General features: G+C 39.3%; 1 protein-coding gene across 1 annotated transcript in view; it reads left to right on the forward strand.

The window, feature by feature from the left end:
- LOC105930227 (vertebrate ancient opsin) overlaps nucleotides 1-16109 on the forward strand; it is a 133227-nt gene that overhangs the window by 100030 nt on the left and 17088 nt on the right. The window contains exon 3 of the mRNA XM_036137972.1: nucleotides 13970-14203. Coding sequence (XP_035993865.1) covers nucleotides 13970-14203 — 234 coding nt within the window. The remainder of the gene's footprint in view (nucleotides 1-13969; nucleotides 14204-16109) is intronic.

The following is a 16109-nucleotide window of genomic DNA, read 5'->3' on the forward strand; positions in this document are numbered from 1 at the left end:
TACGGCTGACATATACGGAAAGCAGGTTGTTAATGTCAGCTTCATTGACATCTGGAAGGGAAAAAGGGCCTTCCAACAAAAAGCACACCACCATGCATGCAGGTTAAAAGTTGCACAAGCTCCTGTGCATCCGTCAACATTGACTCATTGTGGAAAAATAAATACATTTAATACCCGCATTTGAGCCTTTGGTCTAATAGCTAAGACGATTTTTATTTTTACAGTAGAACTTGTTTTTATGTTTCTGATAGCACAATGGTAATTTGCCCCACACAGTCCATCATGTGGAGCATTTTTGAGCTTTTCTGTCATTTTTAGTTTTTTTTTTAATAATCAGCAGTTTGCATGGCCCCAGCAGTTTTCTCTGCTGCTGGATTCTGCTCCTCCAGTGTCAGCGCTTTCATGTAACAGAAGATGCAGACCTTTTTAGATCGACAACCTGTCATACATAGCTCAGACCGCACCACAGGTTTCCAAGGAGGACGTGCTGGGTTTTCTTTTTTTAACTTTACAGCAGGAGACAATGGGTATCAACGAGAGAAACCACAATGGCTCTGACCAACTGACACATTTGAAAAATATTATTTTAATGTCAATCATGTGGCCCTGCTGAGAAAACAAGCAGCAGGTTATTTAGATTTGTTTTAACAAGTAAGCAGCATTTATTGGAAAAAAGGAAAGCATAATAATAATAATAATAATAATAATAATAATAACAATAATAATAATAACAATAATAATTATTATAATTATGATTATAATTATAATAATAATAATAATAATAATAATAATAATAATAGTGAAATCACGAATAGCTCTGGATTATAGATTGCTACATTGGACTGATGAAATGCTAACTCTGTAATTAGCCTGTCATCTGTCAATATCACCCTCCACGCACTTTCACAAGTCCAGACATTATTCAGAAGGCTGCGAAAAACAACAGATTTTCTCATGCATTTACCTTTTGTAGGTGTGTTGCGTTCCAACACACCTACAGCTGTTACTGCCCGTTCTCCTTAAGACTAAGCAAAAGTGAAATCTAACATATATATATATATATATTTTTGCTGTATGTTTTAAAATTAGCACTACATTTTTTTTTTTATAAACAGCAGCTTTGCAGTATACTTCAAGTTTTTACATTCTAAACTTAAAAAGTACCCCTACTTCAATTTGGAGTTAAAGGAGGAAAAATCGAAATTTCATCACTAGGTGGGCTGTTGAGCATTGTCTGTAGACCAAAACAAGATGTATGACAAGCCCCACCTCTCCCTACCTCCACTCCAGCTGCATTTTACATTTTCAGCATACTTGTCCCTCACATTCGTCCACACTGTTCGTTATTAAGAGAAAAACATGGCTTAACAGTTGTTGGGATAACATTTATGTGTTGAGTGTAATGCCCACAGAATCTGGAGACCCGATAATTCAGCTAAAATAAACATTTAAAGTTTTTTTTGAATGAACTGGTGTAGCTGGAACAGGAACTGACAGGAACAGACTCAGGAGCAACTGTGGGGGAGAGAACAGGGTTAGAGGCCGAGAACAACTCGGTGGATTTTGAGAACACTGAATGGGGCGGTTCTCAAATGATATCACATCTTTTCGAGACAGCCGGTTTCCCGGCTGGTCGGACAGGAAGAGTGCAAATCATTTTGGAAGATCACAACGTCCCAGGAGCTTCATTTCAACCTACTTTAATGGAGAAACCCAGCATGGAACAACTTACATGATGGTTGAAATGTAGAGGGCGCAAAATGAGTGGAAAGAAATCAGTATTAATAGAAAGGTAGGAAAGGCTGTCATCTCCTTTCTCACAACAGATGAAATTCAAGGAAGAAACCAGTTGAATCCGCAGTTGCAGCTAATATTAAGAAAGATACATGTATTATTGCAAGCCTATGTTTTAATTTATTATAGAGCTCATTGCCGGAAAATAGACTTAGAAACTGTCAATCATTCTGCTGTAATCAGACGCTCAGATCCCATCTCCTCTTCACTCACACATACACACATACACACACATAGACATGCACCCGTCCGAGAGACACACGAACAAGATCAATGTGAGAGGAACATCGACTTGATCCATGAAAAGAAGTGAAAGACCAGCAAGAAAACCACCACAGCTGAATCTAATCATCATAACTGCGAGTATTTAGCTGGTATTTATACACACCGGGACTTTTACTGCTCGTAAAATAGTTGTCACGGGGGAGTTGGAGGTTAGCCCTGCTCTTTTGTTGCATGTTAACCCTGAAAAGCTGCTCTGTCTGAAAAAAGCAAAGCCCAAAAAAGTGACTGGATGTTCAGAAACAACCCCAAGAAACCGCAACGCATGACTCACAAAAGTTACAAGTTACTTTAGAGAAAAACAAGCCCAAAGTCGCTGATAATGAGTGGACTAAATGCAACACTGATGCACACATGAACACCACTCGTGGATTGTATGAAGTTTTAAAGCTGCTGAGAAAAGCCAAATAACTGTATCCTACCTGCCCAGATGCTGCAGTCGCTGGTTTCAGGTCTGGAAGTGTTGGCTCCTTATGACAGAGGAAATGTAGAGACTACATTTAGGTGTCGTTGGTCAGATTCCACAGTAAAGTCCTCTTGGTTCAGTTCGGTTGACTTTGGGCATCCAATTGGAAGCAGTACTCCAAGGGGAACTGCTTATTTCAGCAGCGGCTAACATGCGGCTCTGCGGCTATGGGCTAGCCGAATGTAGCTGTTGGATCAGGCCGCTCCGGGGTCCTACATGTAGTCTCTGACCCGGCTGCAGCAGGCGGTTTTAGCTCAGCTTTTGTTCTCAGCTTTGGAAAATAGGTCCTGTGCTGGCTGCAGGCGGGAGGTCGCTCCGGGCCTCTGGAGTCAGTTTGCTGCAACAGCTGAGAGAAACAAAACAAGGTTTTGGCATAGATGTATTCTTTACTCCCGGCGTCTGGTTACACAGAAGTTAGACTGCAGACTTAGCTTCGATCCAGCCGGCAGTTCTCTGAACCCAGTCAGATCCTCTGCTCTGCTTTCCTCTGCTCTAGGCCGGAGCTATGGGACTGAGTTTCACAGAAAACACATTTTACTCTGCTTGGTCGACCCTGCAGATGCTTGTGAGTCTTTGAGTCCCGTGCGGGCCGCATGGGTGGCTGGTCTCCCCAGCGCGGACCCTCTCCTCGAGGGTCCACAGGCAAGAAGGAAGATAAGTCAGGTGTAGCCTGACTTCATACAAGGCACCCTGCTGTGAGAGGCAGTGTCATGTTACATGTTGTCCACAAATCAGTCACGATTTTTCCTCATGGCTTGATGGCACAACCGAGGTTTCCAGAAGGGAAAGGAGGCGAATCCGGGATCCAGGCTTAGAGTCGTTAACAGAAGGCACATTCCAGGCAGAGCTATCCAGGGCAGGAGCAGGCAGGCTTGGTCAAGAGACAAGAGGTCAATGTCCAGAATTTAACTGGAGAATCCAACAGGGGCCTAAATAATGAAAAATACATCATTTAAAAACTTTATGTTGGCACCTTTCAGAATTATCAATAGATTACTTAAAGGAGATAGCTAAAAGTTTAACTCCTCCCGGCCAGTAGGTCGCTCGCTCACTCTCATTCCAAACTTCAACTGTACTGTTTGCCAGCTGGTTGCCAGTTCCAGTAGCATTAGCATCATAGTTAGCATTAGCAAACATTTAATTTACCTGTCCAGAAGGAAAGTGGCAGACTCCACTTGGCTTCTGAGCGTCTTTGCTTCCCAAGTCGGCACCAACATTCAACAGCTTGACCGAAGTTCACCCTCGTTTTGATGATTTCTTTGGTCAGCTTCAATCTGAGAAATGTAACACAGAGAAGAAGCCATTTCACACCACTATCATGGAGCTACTATGATTTGGCAACAACTGAGCTCTGTCAACTTGCTATTCAACCTACTATTCCTATTGATGGAGAATCCTTTTGTGTCGATGTTGGCATCGTAACTAGACGTAAATATTTGTATATTCTGGACCCGTCAAAATTTATAAAACAATTTTTCATATATACATTTTTCAGTAAAATTAATATTTTTTTCTTCTTCACCACTCTAGTCATTCTGTGGATATATAATTTTTGACAAAATTATTGTGTTGGCGAGTTGTAGCTATAACCATTAAAGTATAAAAATACAGGAAGTTGCAGAAGGCTCTTGTTAGCTACAGAATAAGCACTGTACTCCAAGACATTTTAAAGTTCAAAAGGAGAAAATGCCAGATAGATATTCGTAATGTTTTTTTTTACAAACATGCAGAGTGGTTGAACTCTTGGTCTGATTAAAGATCAAGTGGTTCTTTCTGGCACACATCAAATTAATGTTTTAGATCTTCGACATCCTAGAGCTTTTGGAGACTTCTTTTAGCAACTTGCACTCTGCTTTCAGGATGAACTTGGTTGGACGACCAGACCTAAGCAAATTAGGAGTTGTTTCTTATATCCTGCACTCATTGACTGTTCATTGACTCATTGACACACTGGAATTGCTGGTTGCAAATTCTCTTTTAAAAATCCTTACCAGATTTCATAAGCTACTGCAGTCTTCTTTCTGGAGACCTCAGACATTTCCATCAATCTCACCATCCTGTTAATTTTTTCTTCTGCAGTGAGGAGCACTCCACTGACTCCAGACTAAATGTCTGAGGTTTAAAGAGGGCAAACCTTCCTTAGAATGTCGCGTTATGATTCTGTCATCTTGTACAAGTAGTATAGGAGCGTCCTATTTTTCTCAGCATACTTTATGACATAAAAATGAAAAGTTTGTTTATTTTATTTTTTTGTTTATTCATATTACTGGATCATTCAAAATTGTTAAAATAGATTTTTAATGTCCCTATTTAGAAAAAAAACAGGTTGTCATTGGATCAGATCTCTATAGGGTGGTCTTTTACAGCTGACCTAGTTTGATGGTCTTTTCTAAGCTTGTAGCTTATTGCCTTCAACATTTTGTTAAAAGCTTGTGCTAATATGTGCTATCACAAGGACCCAAATATAAATATTAATTACTTAGCTTTGGGAACTGGTGATTAGCATATGAAGCAGTTTAAGGGCAATCAGTAATCCAGCTTCTTTTCACAAGCCACCCAGCCAATGCAGCTCTTACTCTCCATTTCCTCAATTGTACTGTGATTTCTTGCATTTTGTTCGATTAATTAGAGCCCAAATTGAAGCAGTTAGTCACCTTCTCTCTCTCTCTCTCTTTCTCGAGACAACAAAATTAAAACGTCAACGAGTCGAAACAGCGTGAAAATGCAGGTAAAGCTTTCATGAACCAAATTGACAGGTGACCTTTTAATTTTCAAAAGGGTGAAACGTTTGATTTAATGCAAGAGGCGATAAAAACAACAAAAACCTGTCTACCTTTTGACAGCTACAACCTAACGTGTCAGAAAAAGGGTTCTAAAGCAGCATGAAAACATTTGGTATTTTTATCCTAATATAGCCTGGTATCTTGGCATGAAAACCAGAGACAAATGAGAAATTAGGTTTCATTGTTATTATTTTTTATGAGTTGTAGGTGCTAAGATGTCTGAATATACAGTTTTAAGCTTTTTAATGCAACATGTGGTTGAGGAACCTATCATCTGGGGAGCATTTGTTGTTGAGCTGCCATTTCTTCACAGCGAGACGAGTCAGCTGATGTAGTTTTTGCATCAGATCAGGATGCCTCCAGGCTGCCTGCCATTGGACAATTTTCTGAGCACATTCCACTTGGATGAAACTCCAGGACAGATCCTAAATTCGCTGGAGGGACTAGATATCCCTTCTGGCCCGGGAAGAGCTTTGGATCCTCAAGAACGAGCTGAAGAGGGTTGCACAAGACAGGGGATATGTTTTGGGACCTGTTGCCCCAATATGTATAAAAACAATATACAGAAAACATGATTTCACATTTAGAAATTTAAATCCTGAAACATAGTTTTCCAACAAATAAAGGTTGCTTCAAATGTTGCTGTTTTACTAGAATGCTTTCCAAAAACAAGCTTTTAATGGTCATTTAGCCGAGTGAGCAACCCTCAGACTTGGACAAATTCATCATGCTGCAGAGCAGCATATTACACCAGCACTGTCCAGCACAATAATGTGCAAACCTGCAAAGACCCGACTGGTGTTACACATCATCCACCTGATCCAATGCCCACGCGTCTCCCCTTCAGTACCCCTGACATTGGCCCATGCCCAAATGAGCACTTCCCAGATCACTTGTTAAAAGGTCCATAAACCCAGCAAGGAAAGCACCAGCACTGTTACAGCTTTGGCGTGCCTGGTTTTGATTTTTAAATGCAATAAAAAAAAATATTTGAGTTCCATAATAACTTGCCATTGAAAATAAAAGCGTCTTAAAAGCTACACATAAACCTACATAAAATTATTTGTCTTTTCTCCTTTGTTTGATAAACCACAAAACATCAACTTATTATTAACATTTCTTTGCATGTTGAAATAAGGAATACTGAGTTTTCAGGAGCTTTTAAATCACTCCTGAAATTAGCAATTAAATCATGAACAGATTAATAAAGTCACATTAGTTTAATCCCATGGGATCCCTTTGACTCCACCTGTGTCTCATGGAAATAAAAAAATATGTTAAAAATTGCTATAAAATATCCTGTGTACCCCTTTTTTGTTCAAATTTTATATTTATGAATTACAATATTAATCTCAGTCCTCATCACACTTAAATGTTCACAATTTTAATGAATTTCCAACCCTTTAAATGCCAATTTCAGCAGTTGCCTAACGACTCTCCTTTTTAATATGGACTTGATGGACTTTATTTGCTTTATTTAGTTTAAAGAGCATGCAAATCTTCCCAGCCTGAAAAAAACGTCATGCAGTTTTTAGAAACAAGACCAAAGCTGTCCTGAATTCTAATACTATTTCCTGTTTGAAAAGAGGAAAACATTTTTTATAATTCTCTATCCTATCACATAAACGGACAGTTGTACAATTTTATTATTTTCTACCCACAGCACTCTTTAGTGAGAATAATGTTGTTTAGCCTGTGGACCTTTATGCAGTGTGTAATTCATTTGTCTTCTTGTAAACTGACAAGAAGACAAAAAAATAATTGAATATAATGCACCATAAACATCAGGTGAAACCTTTAGTGGCTAAACATCACTGTTCACTTTAATAGCGTAATAATGATTCAACATAACATTTTCTCTGTTGCACCAAATTCACACTCAGAAACCTGCCAACCTACTTTGAGACCTGGCATTTGATTTCAGGATCCTAAACTCTTGGCCAAATTCAGAATTCCTGATGACATCTTTTTTTTTTCTGCTGTATATACAGAATGGTTAATACTTTAAAACTAGTGAGTACAAAATAAACATTGTTGTCATTGTATATTTTCTGTGGTGCCCAGGGATCAACTGAATGATGTTAATGATATGCACAGCCAGTAGAGATAGGCAGCCCTACATCCATCCTTTCGTCCATCCATCCAGCCATGGTATATTTTGTGAAGTGAATATTAAATAAAGCAGTAATCACTACTGTCTTATTTTCTTAAACATTAACAATATCAGAACGAGGTAAATTCAGAGATTGTTTCTAATTTCCACTCTACCATTGTGTGTTTGTGCTAGTTTTTGTTTTGTCTTTGGCCCCCCACATCTGAAATATGTGCATGTAAATGTTTAGGACTCCTTCCGCAGTAAACCAAGAGAAGTTTACCAAAATGCCATGGGCTCACAGGTAGTTGGTAAACTCTGATACTGGCCGCTGCAACAAAATCTTCTTGTTTCTGATTACCTAGATCTGACCTTAAGAATCCATTGTTTGTGAAACTGACTAATCTATCAGCTGCACACAATCTTTTCTCTTGCTTTTTCAAAGAAGCTTGAGAGAAAAAGCTTGAAAGAGAAGCTCTGCACATATATTTCTGAACAAAACTCTCCACTTCACAAAGTTATTGAAGACTCTTGGGGGTAAATGAGAAAAATGTGAAGAGGATGTCAGTCCCTGGAAAAGTTTGATTAGTCTGGCACAATTGAGGAGTGTTTGTTCGCACAGGGACTTACTGTTCAAGAAATGCAAACACACCTGTGATGAAATATGAATCTGGATATGAATACTAAAAGCTGCAAGGATGAATGATAAGACAGGTGTCCAAAACTGCATGTGGAAACTGAACTGAGCTCTTGAACATCAGAACCCTGTCAAATTCTTAAAACATCTGGAAGACCATACATGTTGTGTAACATTCATGGGCACGTATGACCAAATCCTACCAATGGATAGAGAGGGCTGGACAGAAGGACAGCACTGAAGCACTGATCATGGCAGCACAGGAGCAGACCCGGAGCACCAGAGCAATACAGGCCCAGATCTACCATACCAGGTAAGGTATGGTAGATCTGGGTGCAGGCTATGCAAAGAAGCCCCAGAAACTATCCAACATCTCACAGCAGGGTGTAAGATACTACCAGGGAAGGAATGCATGGTACACCATAACCAAGTGGCTGTTATGGTGTACACAGAAACATCTGTTCAAAATAATAACTGGTGACCCCTTGGTCAAAATGAGAGTCACCTGCCAATATGGTGGAAAATGACTTAGCTAAGATCCTGTGGGACTTCCAGATACAAACAAACAAAATGGTAATGGCCAACCAACGGGACATTGTGATCACTGATAAGCAGCAGAGGACAGCTGTTGTGATCAATGTGGCCATCCCGAGTGATGGAAACATCAGGAAAAAAGTCACGACTTGGATAACTGAGAATCTTCACCAACATCAGGAAAAAAAAAGAGCATGAGAAACTGGAGAAATACCAAGGGCTCACGGAAGAACTATAAAGAGCCTGGAAGGTAAAGACGAAAGTAGTGCCAGTGGTCATCGGAGCACTCGGGGCAGTAACCCCCATTTTTGAGAAGTGGCTCCAACAGAGCCAGAGAAACATCAGATATCTCAGTCCAGAAGAATGCAATCTTAGGAACAGCTAAGATTCTAAGAAGAACCCTTTGTAGAATATATATATATATATATATATATATATATATATATATATATATATATATATATATATATGTGTGTGTGTGTGTGTGTGTGTGTGTGTGTGTGTGTGTGTGTGTGTGTGTACAGTAATAATAAAGATTATTTGATCATGGCTGCACAAAGCAGTTAACGGGGAGGCAACAGATAATTCACGGACACCAGGGCTGACATACCTAGATTCAATGAAATGGACTAATTATGGCGAAGGAGTCAGCCTAATCACTTCAGGAATATAGTGTGATATTATCCACCAATATCATGCGGGGAACACTGATGTAATATGGTACACCCATTTGCAGGTGTGTACACACTTGGTTCTATATAATGTTTGCATAAGAGATTATCTTGCCTCTCCATTTTCTGATTTTACCCTTCTAGCATTATGTATGAGTGTCCAGTACTGAAGCTGTACCATCCCTCTGGTTTGTTAGATTGCTAAAGTACAGTAATCTGTTTCAAGGGTCATTTTATTACTAAAAAACTCTAAAACAGAGAAGACCACTTGTACAGGGAAAGAACCTGGGAGACCTGCAACAGGGCACGATTAGTTCTTTACTATATATATATATATATATATATATATATATATTAGGGCTGGGCAACGATTAAAATATTTAATCGCGATTAATCGCCCTGATTAATCGCGATTAATCGCGATTAATCGCATTGTATTTACAAACTCCAAGAATGAATTCAAAAGTAGTGTAAAGAGCACTTTTATTTTAATGTTCTGCTGCCATATGAACAAAAGTGTTGTAACATTTGTAGCACTTATCAGTAACACATATTTAGTGTAAAGCTCAACTTAAACATGTAAAACAAAAAATAGCAATAATAATAAATTAAAGCTTATTGCCACTGACAGGGAATTATTTATGGGGGAAAAATCTACCAAAAACAGGCAATTTCTGAGGTAACAGCAGGGAGCAGCATTACCATTTTATGTTTAATACCAAAGTTTAACTTGGCAGTGGTTACAACTAACTTGTTTCTGTCATATTCCATGCTGGAAGAACTTTAAACTGAAATGCTTGCTAACTCGATATGCTTGCGTTGCTTGCGTTTATTTGACGTTGACACGCGGTTTTTTGTTGTTGTGCATATAGTGAATGGCAGGGGAAAACAGGCAAAAGCACATGGATACTTTGAAACGAGAAGCGACTTCACCAACGGCGTCTAAGCAGACCCTCCCCGCTCCGCTCCGCACAAAACTTGTTCCGGCCGTCAACTCACCGCCTCGCCTAAGCGGGAAACACCGCCTTCCGCATGTCGGCTTTGTTTTTTTCCGGCCAGCACCTTTCTTCTTCTTTGAATCCGAGGCTTGGCTGACAGCGAGGTTATTGGCGCATTATCGCCACCTACTGTTCTGATTCAATTCCCTACACCGCAGCAACAGACCTTCACAAAATAAAAGCATGTGAGCAACATGCGTTAATGCGCGTTAAAGAAAATATCGCCGTTAATAGTCTAATGAGTTAACGCGAAATTAACGCGTTAACTTGCCCAGCCCTAATATATATATATATATATATATATATATATATATATATATATATATGTATGTATATGTTTTGGCTGCTGACTCTTTTGAACATGCTAGGCACAGCTTTAAGTCACCTCAAGTAACAGTTGAACCTCGTAGTCTGTCCATAGGAATACTTTATTCTTTGCCATCTTGAACGTTTACAGTGGATGGTTGTCATGTAAACAGGGTCTTAGAAGGCAACCCCCAGACGTAGGTAAAGTAAGATAAAACAAAGCCTGCCACATCTGGAGATTTTCTTAGAGGACAAGACCTGCCAGTGGCTGTCTTGTTGGTAAAGAAACTGAGTGACAGAAATGGCCATCAGGCAGAGACACAAATAGAGGGAAGCACATATTTGTAGAGAAGGAAAGTGTTTTTAAAGGGGAAAGTGTTTTTTGCCTTAGTTTGCGTTTTACTTTTTTGTCAACTTATGCTGGAGATGATTCTCAGTCAACCAGGACATGGCCAATCCTAAAAAGGGTTAAAAAACAAAAACAATGGACTTCATTTAATTGGTCCACAGAACTGAAGTCCAGTTATTTATTTTTTTCCAGCCTTTTTCGATCAATTTAGTTTATGTTTTTCAGCCTAGCCACAAAAAAATACAGTTTAATAAAAATGTAGATGTCATTTTTGATATTCTTAAAGCAGTTAAATGATTTTGGATAATAGGGTTAGGGTTATTGAAACACATCTTTAGATGTGATTTCTACTGGACAGTTTAATGAGGACACAAAGTCACACACCTCCAGCTCTGAATAAGTTGTTTATTCATGATGTAATTTATTTTCATCTTCAATGCAGGTTTGCACCAAGTGTGTTTGTAAAGCCTTTTATTCTCTAACCCTTTGGTTTGAACATGCCTAGCAGCTACTACTTCATTTCTGATCACCATTACTCCACTCCAGGGCCCAACATCCAGCAAAACGTCAGCTCTCACTTGAAAGGTTAAACTTTGTTGCTCTTAGGTGCACACACATAAACAGTTGTGGTAATATTTGTCTATTTAATGCACAATCACATCCCTTCTGTCAGAAGAGACCAATTTCCACATCACAGCTTGAGCAAAGTGATCCTCCTTACCGGCTCTAGGGAAGGAGAAGGACATCCATTTTAGAGGAAATGGTTCTAGAGTCTAAACTATAAATTAAAGGCATACTAAGCAACATTTTTCAGTTAATTAATGTGTTCCATACCGTTTTGGATGATTAAATGAGTCATTTCAGGTCGAACAAAGGTTTTCTCGGCCGCCCTGGTGGTCTGTGGGGGAAATACCGTACTTGCAATTGCAGGAGCCCTCGGCCCGCACCCACAGGCTCAGAAGTCTCGTGCAAGACCGCGAGAGTCGGTCTTGCTTTACGGCGAGAACTCCATGTGTTTTTGCCCTGCCATTCATTATACGCACGCGCGAAAGCAACAAAGAACCGCGTGTTAACGTCAAATAAACATGCAAGCATATCGAGTTTTTTTATTATTATTATTATTTATTTTATTTTTTTATTTTAATTTTTTTTAAATAATTTATTTATTTATTTATTTTGAATGTTGGCGAGGCGGTAGCGTGAGTTTGGCCAAGATAGCGCTGTGGGAAACCCTCATGTTCATACCTTCACTGTGTTAGTCATTGTTTGTACTGCCGTTTTTTCCACTTTTCGTTGCGTTCACCTGTCTGCTAAGCTCAAAACAACCGCGCCTGGCTTGACGGAGAAACCAGAACAGCTGAGCATCTTTATGACAGTGCACTTTTACTTTCGCCCTCTGGGGGGAGCCTCGCTGGAAAATTAACCCCGGTTGCATAGTATACCTTTAAGTTATGTCCAGCTACAGTATATTGAGCTGAAAAGACCCATTAATGAAAAATTCAGGTACCATCTCATATACCAGCAGTTGTGACCTCTGGTCCATATTTGGAGAAACTCTTGTTTTTGTTTTGCATGATTTATGGACCCATTTTGTCACTGTACATCATATTTTCTTGCTGAATGCCAGAAAGGCAGCATCATTCTCACCAACTGATAGAAAACACAATACCAACAGGGCATTAGCAATATGCAACAGTATTGCTGCTTTGATAGCTAAGGAATGACCAATGGTGATCGATGATTAGTTACCAAGAAATTGGCTGGTGACCTGTTTCAGCATGAAACTCAAAAATCTGATATTTTTTTCTGATCAGTGTGGAAGTTGGTGAGAGAACAACACTCAAATTGAAGTTTATTTTCAGCATTAGTTGCATTTTCACAAAGGAAGACAGGGAAGGAACAAAAGGTGCAAGAACCTATTACAAAGACAAGTGAGTCATCTAAGGAGGCATGTCTGCTTTCATTCAGGCTGCTACAACAGAATGCAAATTTTGTAGATGCTGGTTAGCTCCAACCTGGGTAACCTTGTACTTTATCAGCACTGGTCATTTCATACCTAATTTCTTCAGGTACACGGAGTATGTACTCCTCTGCCACAGGAAGTCAATTCATATCCACCTTTGGAATTTTTCATCTAATTGGAAAGGAGGAGACATTCAGGCAGATATCAGGAAGGATACCAGATAACAGGAAGGCTCAGCTTACCCCTTTCTGTCATGGAACATGCAGTATTTGGAAATATTGGCGCCCTTTCTGAAATCAACTCAGACAGCCATTTACAGTGATCAATGTTAACCACAAATATTAGATACTAAAGATAGTTTAAATTTAAATACACAATTATTCTGCTCTTATTTTTAAATAGTGAGACGTTGTTCAGGGGCAACATCTCTCCCTCACATACGATGTGATGTCACTCTGACGGCCCCAACTGCTAGCAAAAGGAAGGCTGGAAAAATGATTTGAATGCTGTTAGTTATAGTTCTTAAAATAAATGGGCTAATATCTGGGTTTTTTTGGTCCAAACTTTACAAACATTGGCCTTTTTTAAAGAGTTACTACCAGGAACCAAATCTCCAGAATCTGACAGTATTTAACTCACCACAACCTCACTGGAAAATGCCTTAAATCATTCATGCTCTTTGACTGAAGAATGAGAAAGCTGTTCAGGTTTTACTATACAGCAAGTGTTGATTTGGGGCTGTGCCCTAAAAGCATATATATTCAAATAAGAGGAATATTAAAGTACTCCATGATTTTCTGTCAATCCAAAGTCATCACTGGGTAGAGTTGTTTATAGTATGCCATTCTGCCTGATCTTCATCTTTCTCTTCTCTACTTTTTATCCTCCTCACCAACCTCTTTTTCTCTCACTTGAGTATCTCTGGTATGCTCCTTTTTTCTACTCAGATCTCCCTTTTTTATTAACTCTGGCAAGTAGGAGAAATCCAGCTATCAAAACCCAAATGTCAGGACAAATTGTATCATCCTAAAATACTCCTAAGTCCCTGAAGCCCCTGATTCTATTTCCCCTCGCTTTCCTTGTGCTGTCTGCAGGTGAGCAGGATCAATACATCGCTGAGCAAGAAGCGTGAGCAGCGTGTCTTGTTCATGGTGGTGATCATGGTGATCTGTTACCTACTGTGCTGGCTACCATACGGGATCATGGCCCTGTTGGCCACCTTCGGGCCGCCTGGCCTGGTCACGCCTGAAGCAAGCATTATACCCTCAGTCCTGGCCAAGACGAGCACTGTCATCAACCCGGTCATCTATGTCTTCATGAATAAACAGGTGAGAGAGGAAAAGAAGGAGGATTCTAGCTGGGGTCACTTTTTTAGACTTTGCTTTCAGGCTGGAAGGACCTGAGCCTCTGACACCAGTCGTGTGTTTTGATATAATATATAGGTGAGTCACTGCCGTCTATTCCTTTAAGGTGCTTTTTGAATGCCATTTTCACACAGGGTAATTTAGAATACATATACATGTGAGTAAAAAGCTGGTGTCTGAATTTTTCCTATTTGGTAAAAACTGCTAGAAAAGAAACTGCTGAGAAGAATCACAATCCAATAAGCTGCCATCTGATGGTATTAATGAGACAATCATTTCATTTCCATACATCACAGGTCAGACTAAACAAACTGAAAATGTTTTGCCATCAACTGATCAAAACCCAGTATTTTATTCCACCAAATTCAGGATTGCCTCTGCATGTCAGACCTCTCAGGTTGTTTGCCGTGTCATGAAAGCATTCATCATCTGAAGTGTTGATAGTTAAATTCTCATTTTGTCTCACCTCATCATGTCCCATAGCTTCTTAAAATAAGAAGCTAACATTCTTTGAATCGGCTATTAGAAGTGTTCTGGGATCCTTGCATTGCAACTTTTTATAGACTCTTCTTTTTTTATTTTAGATGGAGACAGAAACTTGTTTGTGACGAAAACGTTTTTAAATCTGTTATGTTTTTAACTTGGCCAGCCAGATTAATAATGTGTAGCGTCTAGTTCTGCATATTATAAATCTGCGACTGCTCCATTTTAATCTGTTTGGGGAAAGGGAGGAATTCCAGCAGAACTCTCTGAGCTGATTGGGCGAAGCCACACCTAGCGCCCGCCTATTGGTTTTAGATATTGGTTTTAGATAAGATATTGTTTTAAATGCTACATTAAAAGTAGTGCTGTCAAGCCTTTACAAGTAAAGTACGGACTGATAATATTTAGAAATGTTAGACAGCTTTCTGCTGCTTCCATTCAGCTTTGCTATTTTTTCACACCGCCACAACATTACTCCCTTATATTTGAATTTGTGAGTTTTTGCAGTGTTTCATCTGTATATTCAATAGTTCGGAAGAAAAATATAGTGCTGTTGTATGCCATGGGACAAATTATTGGGACCAATAACAAATCAACTTTTCAGTCCAGGTCCTTCGCATGCTGTTGTGACAGAGGGGCCATAGAGACAGCGTGACAAGATAAAAGTCAAAAAAAGCAGACAGGGTTGGAAGATAAACTCCAACATCAGATATATTCTCAGTAATTACCCCGACCACAGCTCCAGTGGCACATGCAGGGGAACCACATCTGATTAGAAACTAGCTGTATGCACACATAGAATTGGAAACAAAAAGCCTTCGAGTACAAATATTTAATCACGGCAGACCATGAAAGTGGTGTCACATTTTTTATGCAATGCGTCCTAGTTTTTGTTATTTTTTATTCGATCCACTGACAGATGAAAACAAGCATGCTTTTGTTCAACTATTCTGCTGGACCTTATTTGTCCATCAGTTACAGATTCAGTGAACACAGAGTTTGGAGGTCAAAAACAATGGTTGAGATGGACCCAAGATTCTTCTTTCTGAAAATCAGATTAGTCTATTTTGAGCAAAGATCTGATGAATATAAATCAGATTTACTGACCCTCATTGACCTATTAATAAGAATGCTCATGTAGTGTTGCCACAAAGGAAAAGCAAATGTGGGCAAGAATTGTTTAAGCATGATTCTAGTTACTTTTAATTTGGTCTCATTTCTCAGTCTGTTCCTTCATGATAATACATAATGTAAAGCTGATTGTGTACTTTCCTACAGCTAAGCTCTAAATGTGAACAACCATTTGAATAGTTAAAAATGACATTGGTTGATTTAACAAACTGATATGCTGAAATCTCCTCAACGATGGACAAATCAAGGTTTGTCC

Source organism: Fundulus heteroclitus, chromosome 6 (genome assembly GCF_011125445.2).
Source record: "Fundulus heteroclitus isolate FHET01 chromosome 6, MU-UCD_Fhet_4.1, whole genome shotgun sequence".
Lineage (NCBI taxonomy): Eukaryota > Metazoa > Chordata > Actinopteri > Cyprinodontiformes > Fundulidae > Fundulus > Fundulus heteroclitus.